The following is a 16087-nucleotide window of genomic DNA, read 5'->3' on the forward strand; positions in this document are numbered from 1 at the left end:
CTTCCGAAACTATCTATATCTAACCTCTCATACCTCCGCACTGGGGAAATTCTCACACCTCTACCTCTTTGGCCTATCTGCTAAAAGAAGAAATAAGAAATTAGATCGGTCTTGAAGTACCATATATTTGTGCAATTGATGTGTTTATCTGTCTCGTTGTAACTATAAGCATGATAGAATTTCTCTCTTATATAGAGATGTTGAAATAGGATCAATTGCATATTGCAAATGAAAGCCCCGACATGAATGGATTTATCCTAACAAATATTATCAAGTGTTTTGGATATACAGGGTATTCATCTGATCGACATAATAGTTCGATCTAGATATGTTATCTATTTCCATGAAGGATTACTGTTATACCATGTTATTTACATGACAGTCAAATCATTGAGAGACAACAATCGATATAAAGCAAGTCAAGAATTTGTTTTCGGGCGTGGGATCGCAACAATACATGGGTGATATACGGGCGACTATACGCAACTCTATCTAAAGAATAAAGACGCATCATCAACCAAGCCGTCAAATGATCATTTGGTAGATTTGATCACAAATGCCTGCTAACTCCCTCAAGATACGATAAGTCGGGTATACAAGACGGAAAGTACATCATATTCAAGAATTATGTGATGCTTTAATCAGGGGGAATAAAATACGCGTTGTACTCTTTTTTCCTTAACTAAGGTTTTGTCCCATTTGGATTTTCCTGGTAAGATTTTTAATGAGGTAGCTTTTAAAGCGTGTTACTATGTGTACTCTTTTTCCTTCATTAGGACTTTTTTTCACAGGATTTTTCCTAATAAGATTTTAATGAGGCACATCATCTAATTAATGAACATCCAAGGAGAGTGTTGTAAATATTAAATTACTTATGTATGTCCATTAAATTACTTAGAGAGTGTTATAAAACTAAATAATTGCAAAGAAGGAAAGCTTTAGAGAAAGAGGGGAAACTTTATATTCCACTTCTTGTTTTTTGGTGTCTCTAATACAAGAAAACACACTCCTATTTATAGGAGGAAATAAGTGAACTTGGTGGCCACACATACTTGGTGCCCAAGTATTTGGTGGGCATCCAACTTATAACACTCCTCCTTGGATGTCCATTAATTACATGATGTGTCTCGTTAAAATCTTATTAGGAAAAACCCTGTGGGAAAAAATATCCTAATGAAGGAAAAAGAGTACACATATGTACTAATACGCTTGAGAGCCGCTCATTAAAAACCTTACCAAGAAAATCCAATGGGACAAACTTGGTTAAAAAAAAAAGAGTACAACGCGTATTTCACTCCCCGTGACCAAGACCAAGATTCGGGGATGCCGAGTCTTCGCATTCCAATTCGAATATCATCTTCTCAAGAGTTGAAGTTTTTCTCATGTTAATCAGGCGGATCCACACTATCAAAAGTAGTTCATAGGAACCCACAACTTTTATCCGAACTCGTATTTATAAAAATAAACCCTTCAAATATATAAATTTCGAAAATTCGAGAACCCAATAACAACAGATGCTACTAGTTGAGAACCCATAAACTTCAAATCCTGAGATGCGATTGTTAATACTCCATTTATCATTGAAACTAAACTACTCGTATATAACAGATCAAATGAGATACTACTCCAATTACTTTTGTAGAATAAAAAATAAGAACAAAATTTCATAAATGAGTACTTTATTGGTATTTATGTTCTCGTCCTCAATAGTTACAGAATATGTCAAAAGGCATCTAATAAGTTGCAGATATTTTCATGTGACGGGATAATCCGGACACTTGGTAATGTGCGTGCAAAGAATTCGAGAGCTCTTCAGGATGACGAAGAAGAGTCCAGCTTCTTCCATTCAAGCTTTATACGACCTTTGTAAGCAGACTTTTACGCCTTCTGCCACTTCACCACCCTCTTCTCAAGCCATCCACAAGCTTTATTCCCTTTTGGGTACTTTTCTTTTACCCTTTTGCTTATATCTCAACGTTAACATTTTCATTTAGTATAAGAATTTCTGTTTTAATGCGGAGCTCGAGCGTCGTTTTTATTAAAGAAAGGTAGGACATTGAGGAAATGAAGTTACTTAAGTACATAATTTAGATGTTAGATGTGGATTATGATGAATGAAGTCGGTTACAGAGGAGGTAGGTGTTTTGGCCTTTTGTGGGTTGTTGGTGCAAGGCATAGCTGCCAAATCCTATGAAAGAGTGATCAGATTATCAGAAAATTGAAAAAAGCTGCTAATAAAGGAAGTTGATTTACAAAATCTTGTATGACTAGCAAGGCAATCTTTTTTCACAAATATAGTAATACTCCCTCCGTCCCAAATAAGTGTCACGTTAGCACAAAAAATTATCCCAAAATAAGTGTCACTGTAGGAATTCAAGACAAAGATTGAAAAGTGTTTCCAACTATGCCCTTAGTATTAAAGAAGTTAATAATGTACATAATATGCAGATTTTGGCACCTAATCTAGGGTGTCAGGTAGGTGCCCTTCCTACAAAGTATCTGGGGATGCCTTTGGGGGCGAAGAGCATCTCAAATGACATATGGAATGATGTGATTGAAAGGTGTGATAAAAAATTGGCTAGGTGGAAAACTCAATACTTATCTTTAGGTGGAAGATTGGTTCTCATAAATTCGGTACTAGATGCTCTACCCACATATATGATGGCTGTCTTCCCAATGCCTAGAGGGGTAGAAAAGAAGATTGACAGGATGAGAAGAGACTTTCTTTGGAAAGGAAACAAGGATTAAAAAAAATTGCTAATCTAGTGAACTGGGAAGTAGTGACTCTTAACAAGAAACAAGGTGGTTTGGGCATAAAGAATTTGAGGCTTCACAATAAAAGTCTTTTACAGAAGTGGCTTTGGAGATTTAACATAGAGGATAGGGCTCTCTGGAAAATGCTCATAGCTCAAAAGTATGGGATGGTGAATCAGTGGATTACACAGGAGGTTGACTGTCCCTATGGTAGTAGTGTCTGGAAAACTATTAGGAATCAATGGCAGGAGTTCTGGGGCAAGGTGGAGATCTCTGTTGGTGATGGAAGAAAGACTGTTTTTTGGGAAGATCATCGGATTGGCTAGAATAGTTTAAGAGCCCGTTTGGATTAGCTGAAAAAAAGTGGCTTTTAAGCATAAGTGCTGAAAGTTATTTTATAAATAAGCAGTTATGTGTTTGGATAAAAGTGCTTAAAGGGTTTTTAGAAGTAAAAGTAGTATTGCAATTAACAAAAAATATAAGGGATAAAAGGGTAAAGTTGTTGGTCAAACCAAAATGGCTTTTAAGCCAAAAAAAATAAGTTGGGGTTGAGCAACTTCTTGGTTTTGGCTTATTTTAAGCACTTTTTAACTTAATTTAAGTTGTTTTCTATTTTTTCCAAACACCCAAATAAGTTAAAAATGACTTATAAGCTGGTTTGACCAACTTATAAGCCAATCCAAACGGGCTCTAAAGGTTACTTATCCTGTTCTGTACTCAATATGTCTTCAAGGTAATGCTAGTATTAATGAAATGTGGAACCAGCAAGGGTGGAATCTAAATTCTAGGAGAGCACTTAATGATTGGGAAATTGAGTGTGTTGCTTCAATGATACAGCTGCTGGAAACTTTTAGTGGTTTAACTGAGAGATCAGACAGTCTTAGATGGAAATTGAATAGCAAGGGCCTCTTCTCAGTTAAATCTGTTTATTGGCATCTGAACCAAAGAAGTCAAATTAATGTGAACTGGCCATGGAAGGAGATTTGGACAGTAAAAATTCCTATGAAGGTTTCTTGTTTTGTCTGGCTGGTGATTAGGAAAGCTTGTTTAACACATGAGAGGCTACAAAGAAGAGGTTTTCAGATTTGTTCAAGATGTCTATTATGTGGGCAGGAAGGTGAAAACAATGAGCATCTATTTCTGCATTGCAAGACAACTACAAATCTGTGGCACATGTTCTTTTGTATTTTGGGTGTTGAATTGGTAATGCCTGGTTCTACATTGGGACTTCTAAGCGGTTGGAAAAGTGCGGGGAAAAGAAATAGTGATGAAGATTGGTGGCAGGTCATCCCTGCTTGTATATGGTTGGGTAGTCTGGAAAGAAAGGAATTCAAGACATTTTGAGGATACTCGCAGTTCCATTCAGAAAATCAGGATGGATTCTCTTAGTTTGTTCTTTTTTTTGGTGTAAACAGATTTTGTGGGGGGATATAGGAGAATTGGTAGATTTAATTGGCAATGTATAAGTTTTAGCTTTTGAATAGGGGCATTGACTTTTTGCTGCAAGTATGATTCTGTAAAGTTCTTAACTTAACGTTTTTTAGGTGTTAAGTTGAGGTTAATACAAATGGTTACCCTTGACTCAAAAAAAATAAAAAAAATAAAGAAGAAGTAGTCCTCTTTAATATTGCTCGATTTTCAAAAATCATCTAATAAACAGGGGTAGTTTAGTGAAGTCCACGTTGTATTTATTGATTTCTTAATGGGCGTGTTTTTTTGCCAAGGTGGCACTTATTTTGGGATTACACTGGGTATGTTGTTGTTGTATCATTATACAAGTGTGCCAAGTGTACAAGAAAGTAATGGGGATTGTTGTAAGAATTTAAAATGGAAGTTCAGGAAAGGTAAGGTTTATGGTATCATAGACTGCATATTGAAGGAAGTTTTACATTTTTCCAGATACAATTGGACCTGAAGATGTTGGAGTGAAAGATGAAAGCCTAGAGGACGAAAGGGGTCATGGTCTTTTTGGATTCAATGTCTTCAACAGGGTGGATCGCTGGGCTCAACCGATAACATATGTGGATATACACGAGGGTCAAAACTTTACAGTAATATATTTTTCTTATTTAGCTGCAAGTTGCATGTATATTGTCAAATGCATTTAGGTGGTCTCTCATTGGATTATTGTTTGATAATGATTTATTGTCGTGTCAACGCAGCCTTTGGAGATGTACTACAGAAGTACAAAGCTACATTCTTCACTATTTGTATGTCAATGAGGGGTTGTTTTGCAATCTCCACCATCCAACCTTTAAGAAAAAAAGCATACAAATTTAACTGAACATTCTGAAATACACTGACTTTAAAGCCTGAATCGATAGGTCTACCTTTATAGTTAAAAACTAATTCTTCAAGTTATAGTGTAGCAAACTTTTAATGGTCAGATGTAAGACGTCTATGGACGCCATGTCGTTGCTGCTTTATTTCTATCAGTATCAAATGTGTGGTTTTTCATTAAATAAGTATTTGAACGTTATGATATATCTACGATAAACTCATTCGGTGGAAATCATTTAATGCAGATGTGTATGTTTTGTTTCCCAACTTCTGCAGTCATTCCATTGCATGATCATCCTGGAATGACTGTTTTGAGTAAAGTCCTCTATGGATCCTTGCACGTGAAAGGTTATGATTGGGTTGAGCCAGCTTGCATCAGGAAAAGTGAACGTGTTGGTCATCCTACAGGTTAGATTTAAACGAACTTCAAGTGTTTAAGTGCTTCTATAATCCTCTCTTGGTACGACAGCTTCCAAAGAAACAAAGTATTCTCATTCTTTTCATTAGAGTACTCACTAAGTGATTTCAAAGAATCCAAATATTTGTGGGGGTGGATGATAAAGTAGCCGGAAGTCACTTCGTTGACTTGGTATCACGACCATTAGTTATATATAAAAACTTTTCTAGGCAAAGCAGGCAAAACTATTAACGTACCTTAGACCCACTTGCCGCCGAAGGCTCCGCAATATGTTAGAGAGCTTTTAGATCCAGCAATGTTTCTATATGGTCCAGGAATTGTATGATTAAAATTTTGAAAATGCCAGATGTCCTAATAGTGCAGGAGCTGCTTTCATAGAAGTTCAGGATATGATCGAGTCTTTCTTTTAGCTTCACCAATTTGTATGGCACTGATATTTGATGGTATTGTCAACTCCACCGTGCCCATTATGGTCTGTCTTCAGTTGCTGTTATGATGCTCAGGGGAACTTGAAAATTTGTTAGTACTAGAGGCGGATCTAGGATTTAAACTCTAGGGGTTCAACCTTTTAAATTTTTTAGCATTGAACCATTATATTTTTAAAGTTATGGGTTCATATCTACTATTTGTTGTAATTTTAGTAAATTTTTACACATAAATTTATACCCCGCATTGAAAGTTTGGGGTTCAATTGAACCCCAATTTAAAGTGCTCCATCCGCCTCTGGTTAGTACCATGGAGTTACTTAGATGTCCTCATTTCTTGCAAGCAGCATCATGATAAGAGAAAAGCATCTTACTTCTTAACAACAAACATTTCTTTTATAAGGTTTCTAATGACTAACTTTCTTGCACATTAGAGTTGTTTTGAAATTTTAAAATTTAAATTCATGATAAAAGTTAGAAGAGGATGGTATATGGCAACAATTACCATATACACTTTGCAAGTGGAAATTGGAGGCAGCTGAAACTGATTGTCTAGTGGACTTTATCCAGTATTCCAAATGATTTCCATTATTAACATGGAAAACGGTTCTATATTCAGCTATGTAGAATGTTTTTTTATCTGGATTTGAAAATATTCTGGTCATTCTTGGGCTTAAATGTTTGAGAAAAGAGTGTTTTGTTGTGCTAGGCCACTGGCATATTCTTTGTTACCTTTATTGACCTCAAGAATGGAATGGATTGGATTGGAACAACTTTCCTGTTGAAACCATTTGGTCACCGTTTGAAACTGAAACTTAGCCATGAATTTACCAACTTATTTGATTGGAAAATCGATACTTCTACGATTCTTGTTTGAACTTGCAGATTTTGCATATAGTCTAGCATACACTTGATCCCAGCACCGCCTTATTGACCAAATACTAGCAGAATATGCTGATGTTTCGTTTCTTTCACATTAGAATAAAAGATGGTCATCTCCAATTTCTTGCATATGTAATTTTGTACATTTCCCCATTCATTTGGTTGTGTGATTCTTCTATTGCACTTCAGTTGGCCATCGACTTTGACAAACTTACCTGTCCCTTTTGTCTGTATTTCTTTTGATTGCATCGTTGATGTCAGAGCAATAGCTCCTTGTATATGAACGGCCTAATTCCTCCATTGTGACCCATTTCCCTTTTGGCTAGAATTCACACCCACTACTCCTCTCTCTTTCTCTCTAATGACATATCTGTTCTGCTCCTATGCATCGTTATTTGATACACAGCATAACCATTCTTAGTTGTTGCGGCAAGGCAACCGCCTGTACATCCTCTGCTTTTGAAAATATATATGGGGTCTATACTTTCGCTTTTTACCCACTACTTATGTCGTGCAGACTGTCAGAAGATACATCTTTCTTGGCGGAACTCTCATCCCACTACCACCACCACGTGCAGTGATGTATTAAACGCCATAACTTCTCCCCTCTAAGTTCTATCAGTATGTACCATGATAACTTCTTGATCCCGAGTATATTCCCAAGACTCATCTTCACTTTGACAAATTGAATAGTAATCAAGATTTGATTTACTAAATGGCAATCTGGATTAATAACTGAGATTCTTAATTTCTTATTTTCTTTTTCTTGAGGATTGGATTTTTTTTTTTTTTTTTTTTTTTTTTTGTGAGAAATAAAAAATAATTTTTTGTAAGCACGAGAGATACATTCTTCTAACATGAAAGAACTGTCTTGCCTTATTGATTTTTAGTAGAGCTTGCATTTTTGGAGAATCCGGTATTTCAGCACTATGAGTTCATGTAAGTTGGGTTTTATTTTGTTATAGGTAAAAAAAAAATATCAGTGTTTTGCTGTTTTCCTTTCTTCATTTCATCATATTTATGTATTGATCATGTTTAACATATCTAGAAATGATGGTCAAGAAATTTCTGGTTCCAGTTCTTGTTTTGGCAACACTTGGTCAGCAAGCCCGCTCAAGTCTCAATTACGAGCTTAATTGTGTTTTGCATTCCATTTCAAAAATGAAATGGATCTGCTAGTGCTTGATCCATTTCATTTTGGGGTCTGTCAAGCTTGGGTCCAGTAGATTCTGACAGTGATGCTTTTCTTTGACAGTGAGACTAGCTAGGTTGGCAGTTGATAAGGTCGTAACTGCACCACACGGTACGTCTGTTTTGTATCCCAAGAGTGGAGGGAATCTGCACTGTTTTACTGCCATTACACCTTGTGCGGTTCTGGACATTCTTGCCCCTCCTTATCTTGAAGCAGCTGGTAGAAGATGTACCTACTACCATGATTATCCTTATTCCAGCTTTGGTTAGTGTCCATCCTCTTTCATTTTGAAACCTTGTCTTTCTCAAGGATTCCTGAGCTATTTCCGACTGGAGTCAGATGTACTCAGTTTGTTCGATAGTTGGATTGAGATTAACATGTCTATTTGCAGCACAAGGAGATGAAATTGTTGGTAATGGAAAAGAACAAGAGTATGCATGGCTGGCTGTGATAGATACACCAGAGGATTTGTACATGCGCCCGGGAAGGTACATGGGTCCACCCATCCAGAGGTAGCAGTATACTCTTTCCTGCAATTGATTCAGTATGGAGTGTGGATGTTCATGGAGTCCTTTAACTGTGACCCAGCCCAAGATTGATCTATAAATCAGTAATTGGTGCTTGACCATTGTGTATTATCACTGACTTTTTTCTAAATTTTCAAAATAGCTGCTGTATCATATTGTCAGAATCATGAAAATGCTACAGTATTATATATTAGTTTAGCCTTCGCTTTGTATATTGTAGTTTGTATTAGTTCCATAAGATCATGGTCTGCTAACCCACACGTCAACAAAGTATTTGCCCCAATATGAACTTATGAGCCCTTGTAATTTCCGTTTCCCTGTTCCTCTGACCAAAAAGAAAATTATTTATCTACACAGAACTCAAGATCTTTCAATCACTCTTAATTCGTCTTTTGAATCCAGATCTACTGTAGTACATTGTATTGTTAGGCTCAACTCTCAAGTTGGTTTGATCAGCGGTACTGTCAACATCATTCTACCGTATAATTGAATAGGATCCTGTCCATTGCACTCTAGATTCCAAGCCTTGATTTACATCCAACAGAGAACCGTCGTACAAAAGACTAATATTGATAGATGGTCATTTTTCCTAACCCGCATTTCCAGTATCATCACCCTATTGAGTAGCTTTGGACTATGGTGAAAAGTATAGTCAGTTTTCTGATGCAATTCCAGTAAAACTGGTAGCATGTGCTATAGTCATGGACGTGCTTAGTTCATTCTCAGTAATGTGATTGTTCTGGTTGATCGCGTTGTGGTGTTAAGTTTTAATGGTATTAGAGTTCTGTGTCCAACATCTGGAGAACTGATATATCAAAATGACAAAACCGAAGTATTCATTAATACATGACTTGACTGGGTATCCGGCCACTAATCCCCCCAACAACTAGATAAATGCTGTCATGGCATCCAAAAGAAAAAGGAGGGCCTTATTATTTTGATAAAGAGCACACTCCCCCTGCAGACAGGGAATTCTGTGGAAAATAAAGTTAACAGACATCAAAGACTTGTTTATTTTTTTAACTACATGAAAAGTCGATCAGATGTAGCTTCTAATGTCTACCTGATCATCCTCAAATACATATCTAAACAACAATGCCAATTGAGTATACAAAAAGGAAAACTTTTCTGGATTCTCCCTACTTTAGTTTTTATCTATAGTAGGTGTGGCCTGAAGAAAGTCTCAGTAAGATATTTTCTGATTGCTTTCTCAAGGAGATCTGAAAGATTCACCAGCATAGCGAACATCTCCAAGTTCCTCTTCGATGCGCAGAAGCTGCAATCAGTATAGCAGCGTTTAGTCACTCGAAAACAAGCAGGAACTCTTTTTAAAAGAAAAAGTAGAAGAATATCATCCTAAGTTATCAGCAAACACAGAAGATCTAGAGCAGACAAAGCATAATGGGCCATCAGCCATCAATAAAATCCAGTTGATGCTTCGTTATATATATTGAAAGTACTTCTATGAAGGAAGATTGAACAACCATAGTAGAATGTTACAATCTGCAAAGGAGATAAGTATCCACACGTAGAAACCTTACTATCTTCCAAGCAATGACAAGACTGAGTGGTAAAAATTGATAACAGCAGGTGAATAGAAGTTGTTAAAGCACTGACAAGAAACCAAACAAAGGGCACCCAATGCATGAAGCATCCCGAAGAGTCCATGGAAGGACCAGTGATCTATTGGTCATATGGAGACAACTTTACAGTTGCTCCAAGGCTCCCCCCCCCCCCCCTCTCCCCCCCCTCTCTGTCTGTGACAAGAGAACAGACAGGAGAGTACTAAATCAAATATATTAATAATCAAATAAAAATAGCAATAACAAAAACAAGAAGAGCAATTGCAACAATAAAAATAAGAAGAAAGAAACAAAGAAAGAAGTGTAATTAAAGTGTTCCATATTAACCTGGTTGTATTTTGCCAGCCGCTCACTCCGACAGGGTGCTCCCGTCTTGATCTGCATTATGGGAGAATTTAAAAGAATATTAATACGCTGCTGACGGTTAAAATGGTGGAAAAGATTAACCAACATTTAACAGCTGGAAGTTGAGAGAGTACCTGTCCACTGGCCAAACCAACAGACAGATCTGCGATAAAATTATCCTCTGTTTCACCACTTCGGTGACTGACCATAACACCCCAGCCCGCAGCTTTGGAGTCTAGTGCTGCTTGAATGGATTCTGTCACAGTACCAATCTGGTTAACCTGCAACAATTTGAAATATGATGAGCCAAGCCCTCACTACCATGTGTCATTCATTTACCAAGAGTGCTCTACCAACTTTCCACACCTAATCTTATAGGAGGGATTTATGTACATCAATGCAGTGTGTCTGTCTAACAGGACTGGACCCGTGATAACGTATAAATTGTTTTTTTCTATGTCTGAAATTTCTCCTTCTCGCCCATTCAAACTTGAAACAGAACTATACATGAAAACAAAGTGATATAGTTCATGCGAGCTCTAACGAGTCAAGTGCTTCAAGTCGCACCCGAAAAGAGGGAACTCAGTTTAACCACACCATATAAAAAAAGTATGTAAACATCAAGTTTTTAGCTATAATTAAGACATAAGCCGTGAAGTATACTGTCTTATGACAAATGCATTCATTCAAAAAGGTTCATAAACATACTACTACTGTATTGTTCAGACCAAGATCTTTCTAGGATAATCCCTACTAGTTAAATACTCTTTTTTGAAACTATAAGGAACTGGAAACAACTAGTTAAATACTCTTAAGTCTTCCTAACGGGAAAAGACTTGGCTTTTCCGGAGAAATGCACCAAATTAAGCACACCACTGTTTTACTTCCTGTCAATGTATTAAGGCTATTTGCTTATAAGTGTCAAGGATCAACTCAAAGGTATTGTACCTTACAGGTAACATAACTTCATTTTGCTTCTTTAATTTATATACAATTAAGTTTTAGAACTTTGTGCAACTAAGCATTTGAAAAGAGAAAGAAGCCTACTGATGGAACAAGGCAGCTTTGCTACAGAAATTTTGTATGTTGCTTAAAGACTTATATCCTTACCTTCAACAACAAGGCATTGCATGCCTTTTTCTGAATTGCTTCAGCAATTCTCTTTGGATTAGTCACCAACAAATCATCACCAACAAGCTGAATATCAACTGAAGATTGTAATGTTGCCCATGAGCTCCAATCATCTTGGTCAAATGGATCTTCAATAGATACAATAGGAAAATCTCTGACAAACTCCTTATAGAGTTCACAGAGGCTCTGAGCACTAAGTACATGAGCTCCATCATTTGGTTGTTTCTTGAAATTGAGATCATATTTTGCATCCTTTGTCAAAAACTCAGATGCTGCTACATCCATGCCAATTTTAATCTGCACCACTCTTTTCAATGAGAAAACCCATAACTTCCGAACATAAAATAATGTAATAAAACTGCAAGACCAAAAAGAAAGTCAACCTTGCCAGTGTAACCAGCCTTCTCAATGGCATCCATAAGCAATACTAGCCCTTCCCTGTTATCCTGGACATTTGGAGCGAATCCACCTTCATCACCAACATTGCATGCATCTTGCCCGTACTTAGCTTTGATAATTCCCTTTAGTGTGTGGTAGACTGTTCTCCAATCAAGTGTGGACAGTTAAATACTATGTAAAAAGATACTCTTTGCAAGTTTGAAGAACACATAATATGCAAGGGTTACAGGTCATGGGGAAGAACAGCAAAAGGTACTTCAGAACAAAGCAGTCTCTTTGACACATAATATGCAAGGGTTACAGGTCATGGGGGAGAACAGCAAAAGGTACGTCAGAACAAAGCAGCATTCTTGATGCTCGGAATAAGTTTAGCTACTGTTTTACCTTTTTTTTTATATAAGGAGCTACTGTTTTACTTCTTCTAATGCAGATTTACTGAAACCAACACTATTTTGTCAAAGTGACACAGATAGCAACCAAGAAAGAGGAAACAGTTTTCTATTCATACTATTTTCTTCACTCCTGATTTAGAGGACGGGAGGAACAGATATTTAGACTATTTTCTCACCTTCACTACCCATACGAAGTGCCTCAGCAAATGTGGATGCTCCAACAGGTAGAATCATGAACTCTTGCATAGCCAAATTGTTACCGGCATGGCTCCCTCCATTTATCACATTGAACGCTGGAACTGGCATTACAAGTTCTTTGGTTCCAGATATTTCTTGAATGTGTTTATACAAAGGTACTGCTTTTGCTCCAGCACCAGCTCTACACACACTGAGAGAGACTCCAAGAATGGCATTAGCTCCAAGTTTTGATTTATTAGGAGTTCCATCAATCTCCAGCATAACAGCATCGACATCAGTCTGGTTCCTTCACAAGAAGAAAAGAAAAATGCCGTACTTGAATGGTCCAGAGTTGAAGAAAGAAATCGCAAGCATATCACGATATCAATAACTCAGCTTCTCCAAGTTTATATGACACTCTTTCCATTTTGGTATGTCTCGAAATGTTTGACACTTTTCCATTAATATTAGTTTATACAATTTTCATAAGTTTGACAAATCTAAATTCAATTAATTATTCAAATTTTAAGATAATGAGTTATCTTCACCATCACACTAACTTTTCAATTATCATTTTGATATATATTTCTTTTCACTATCGCTGATATATCATATATAGCAAATTAATAATTAAATTATATGCACGGTCAACTCCTTCATATATGATGGAACTAAAGAAGTACTAAGAAGACACAAAGGCAGCCCATTTCCTATAACATTCATTATTAAGCAATAATGCAGTACCATAACAAGCAATACCACCACCAGTATTCTCTACTAATCGATCTTTTGAGATATCTTGGTGTGTTATACTACCAATCATCTTCTTATTGCCTACCTCAACTTGAACCAAGCTAAGATTAGCAAATTTTACTATTACTATCGCCAAAATCATATATGCAGTTACCTAAGCTTTTTCAGCTTAGTGACAACCAATAAAGAGTGAGTAGCAAAATGTAAACTTACTCAGCCCCTTGTATAATAAGCAAACCAAATTGGCTTACACACAGTAATGGATTATACACAACCCCTTACTAACATATAAGGACCTTAATTCTGATTGTAAAGTACTATAAAAATCCTAACTTTTAAGAAATGTGAAATCAGTACTCCCTCCGTTTCAATTTGATTGTTTTACTTTCTTTTTTAGTCCGTTTAAAAAAGAACGTCTTTTTCTCCTTTTACGGCAAACTTTTTAATTCCAACATTCCACATGACCTGTTTAAGACTACAAAGTTAAAGGGCATTTTGGTACATTCTTAGTTATAGACCACAAGATTCAAAAGTATTCTTTCTTAAACTCCGTGTCAAGTCAAAACCAGACAAACAAACTGAGACGGAGGGAGTAGTAAATTACCTGACATCAACACCAACAAGTTTGGGTCCTAAGAATTCATTAATATTTTTAACAGCATTAAGGACCCCTTTACCCCCATAAAGACTCTTATCACCATCTCTAAGTTCTAAGGCCTCATAGATCCCAGTGGAAGCTCCACTTGGAACAGCCGATCGGTAAAGAAAATCATCACCAGTCACCAAATCAACCTCAACCGTAGGATTACCTCTACTGTCTATGATCTGCCTCGCCTTAACAGATTTCACCTTAGACGCTGCCTTTGATGCAGTGGCTGACGTAGCAACTGCGACTGAGCATCGGACGGCTGAGGATGGTCGAGATTGAATCTTTTGGGTGGTGGGTAATGAGAAAAGCGGCGTTTGTGATGTGGGTTTGGTGGAAAAAAATGGGTTAGACAGCTGAGCTGGAGCTAAGGCCATGTTTGTTTGTGTGTGTGAAATGCAGAAAGAGAAGACAGAGTTTTTTAGAGTGAAGGGGTTTATGGGGGGTTATTTAAATGGGGGAAAGGGGTTTATAGGAAAGTCCGCCGAAGGGCGAAGAAAGCAGAGAGAGTTTGGTGTTGAAAATGGTATTTGAAAGGTGGTAGGTGCTTTGGAGGAGACGTTAGTAGTTGCAGTAGCAGGAAGAGAATTTTTATTTTATGACTTGAAAGGCCAAATGGGTTGGTGGCTGGCTATATGAGTGTACAAAATAGTGTTAGTGTTTGGTTTTGTGGGCCTTAATCAACCTTTGACGGGGCAAAAAATGAAGAATTGCTGTCGAATTGTGTAAGAATTGTAACATTTTGAATATAATTACGTTGTCCATTATCAGTATTTCTACCGAAAGTATAAATATACAAAAGAACTCTATAAAGATTTACCAAACTTATCAAAATCTCAAGATATATATAATATTTTTTCAACATATAAACCAAAGTTACATGGAAAAACCAAATGTCCATCAGATACAAATTCACACTTTGTACATATCAGATGAATCTTTGTCTCAAGAAACATAATTTTATTCCGTGATTTCAAGTTTCAAAATGAAATCAAATGGATCTCACACTTTTAATGTCTTCATTCAGTGGCATTGGTTTCGTATTTCAAAATACGATAGACTTTGCGCAGAGATTAAGTATGTCAACGCAAGTAATGATCAAACCATCTCAAGTAATCTTATCTCATTTATTTTCAATGCATGAGACTTGCAACTTCTAATAAATTTAATCATTCTTAATCTTATCTAATCTTGTATGAACTACGTATTGATCTTAACATCTACATCTCTATCATCTTGTGGATATGTCACTTTTAGTGGCTCAATATTCACTGTCATATAACGAAATTGGTCTTATAATTGTTTGTAGAATTTATCTCTCACTTTAGTAGAGTATCCTTTTATCACATAATATAATAAATTTTTATTTTGATCACCTTATTTTAATTCTATGATAAATGTGTAAACTTTATTCAAATAACTTGTGAATTAAAAAAGAAAAATAAAATATGATAATCTTGTCCTTTGAGTGGTACTGTTCATTTTTAGACATATATAAGATTTTTTTAACACAAACTTTACGTCTGAAATATTCAAGAAAATTAAAGGTTACAATATGAATATTTAATACGAAGTGATCCTATGGATTACAATTTCAAGGATGTATCAAGTAATGATCAAACCATCTCAAGATCTTACAAATGATGTCCTCATATTCATCTATGTCACTTTTAGTGGCTCAATAATGTCATATAACGATTCAATGACTCAACAACTTGATCTTGAACTTGATAGATTTTGAGTTTGATTGAATAGGTTGGCTTGAATTTTGTTTCATGAACGTTTCGACATCTGTCACAAATAGGATTTGAGATTCATGACTCCTTGATCTTGAACTTGATAGATTTTGAGTTTGATTGAATAGGTTGGCTTGAATTTTGTTTCAACCCATGATTTGAACCCAAATGTCAAATCTTGAATTTTGTTGAACTTTGATCAGAGATATAAAAAATTAAGCTTTGAATGAATTTCTTCAGAGCTTCTTTAGTTTACCTTCAACTTGCTTGGTGTGTCTTTCGTTATCCCTTCCTTGCTATCATCAATTCAATCTTGGATTAGTGAAATGGATTCATCTTTTGAAGCCCAACTAAATAAATTAGCACAAATAAAGACTTTTTTTTGCTGAATTTAAATAAGTCATATGACTTGAACTTGATATTTCTTAAGTTTTTTTTTTTTTTTAA

General features: G+C 36.2%; 2 protein-coding genes and 1 long non-coding RNA gene across 3 annotated transcripts; 2 read left to right on the plus strand and 1 right to left on the minus strand.

The window, feature by feature from the left end:
• Positions 1-1724: 1724 nt before the first annotated feature.
• On the plus strand, positions 1725-9496 carry LOC132055805 (plant cysteine oxidase 3). The gene is made up of 5 exons (XM_059447803.1): positions 1725-1941; positions 4654-4805; positions 5280-5442; positions 8015-8215; positions 8343-9496. The coding sequence occupies exons 1-5, from the start codon at positions 1785-1787 to the stop codon at positions 8465-8467; spliced, it is 798 nt and encodes a 265-aa protein (XP_059303786.1). The 5' UTR covers positions 1725-1784; the 3' UTR covers positions 8468-9496.
• LOC132055804 (enolase 1, chloroplastic) lies at positions 9382-14516 on the minus strand. Its single transcript, XM_059447802.1, has 7 exons — positions 13863-14516; positions 12505-12812; positions 11921-12075; positions 11517-11834; positions 10541-10687; positions 10389-10439; positions 9382-9754 (listed from the first exon to the last, which is right to left on the minus strand). Exons 1-7 carry the CDS (start codon positions 14279-14281, stop codon positions 9689-9691), a joined length of 1464 nt encoding a protein of 487 aa, XP_059303785.1. The 5' UTR covers positions 14282-14516; the 3' UTR covers positions 9382-9688.
• Positions 12066-12717, plus strand: LOC132055806 (uncharacterized). Its single transcript, XR_009414652.1, has 2 exons — positions 12066-12188; positions 12263-12717. It is a non-coding gene; the product is annotated as an uncharacterized LOC132055806 (long non-coding RNA).
• Positions 14517-16087: the final 1571 nt, after the last annotated feature.

This window comes from Lycium ferocissimum, chromosome 5, assembly GCF_029784015.1.
Source record: "Lycium ferocissimum isolate CSIRO_LF1 chromosome 5, AGI_CSIRO_Lferr_CH_V1, whole genome shotgun sequence".
Classification (NCBI taxonomy): Eukaryota; Viridiplantae; Streptophyta; class Magnoliopsida; order Solanales; family Solanaceae; genus Lycium; species Lycium ferocissimum.

Bases quoted from the DNA above. Each gene is read 5' to 3' on its own strand.
- LOC132055805 (XM_059447803.1), top strand. From the start codon at position 1,785: ATGTGCGTGCAAAGAATTCGAGAGCTCTTCAGGATGACGAAGAAGAGT. The intron at 4,806-5,279 runs GTAATATATTTT...CATTTAATGCAG, and splicing joins ACGAGGGTCAAAACTTTACA to ATGTGTATGTTTTGTTTCCC. The intron at 8,216-8,342 runs GTTAGTGTCCAT...GTCTATTTGCAG, and splicing joins TTATCCTTATTCCAGCTTTG to CACAAGGAGATGAAATTGTT.
- LOC132055804 (XM_059447802.1), bottom strand. From the start codon at position 14,281: ATGGCCTTAGCTCCAGCTCAGCTGTCTAACCCATTTTTTTCCACCAAA. The intron at 12,076-12,504 runs GTGAGAAAATAG...ATTGGAGAACAG, and splicing joins ACTTCGTATGGGTAGTGAAG to TCTACCACACACTAAAGGGA. The intron at 11,835-11,920 runs GTTGACTTTCTT...AGAGTGGTGCAG, and splicing joins AGGCTGGTTACACTGGCAAG to ATTAAAATTGGCATGGATGT.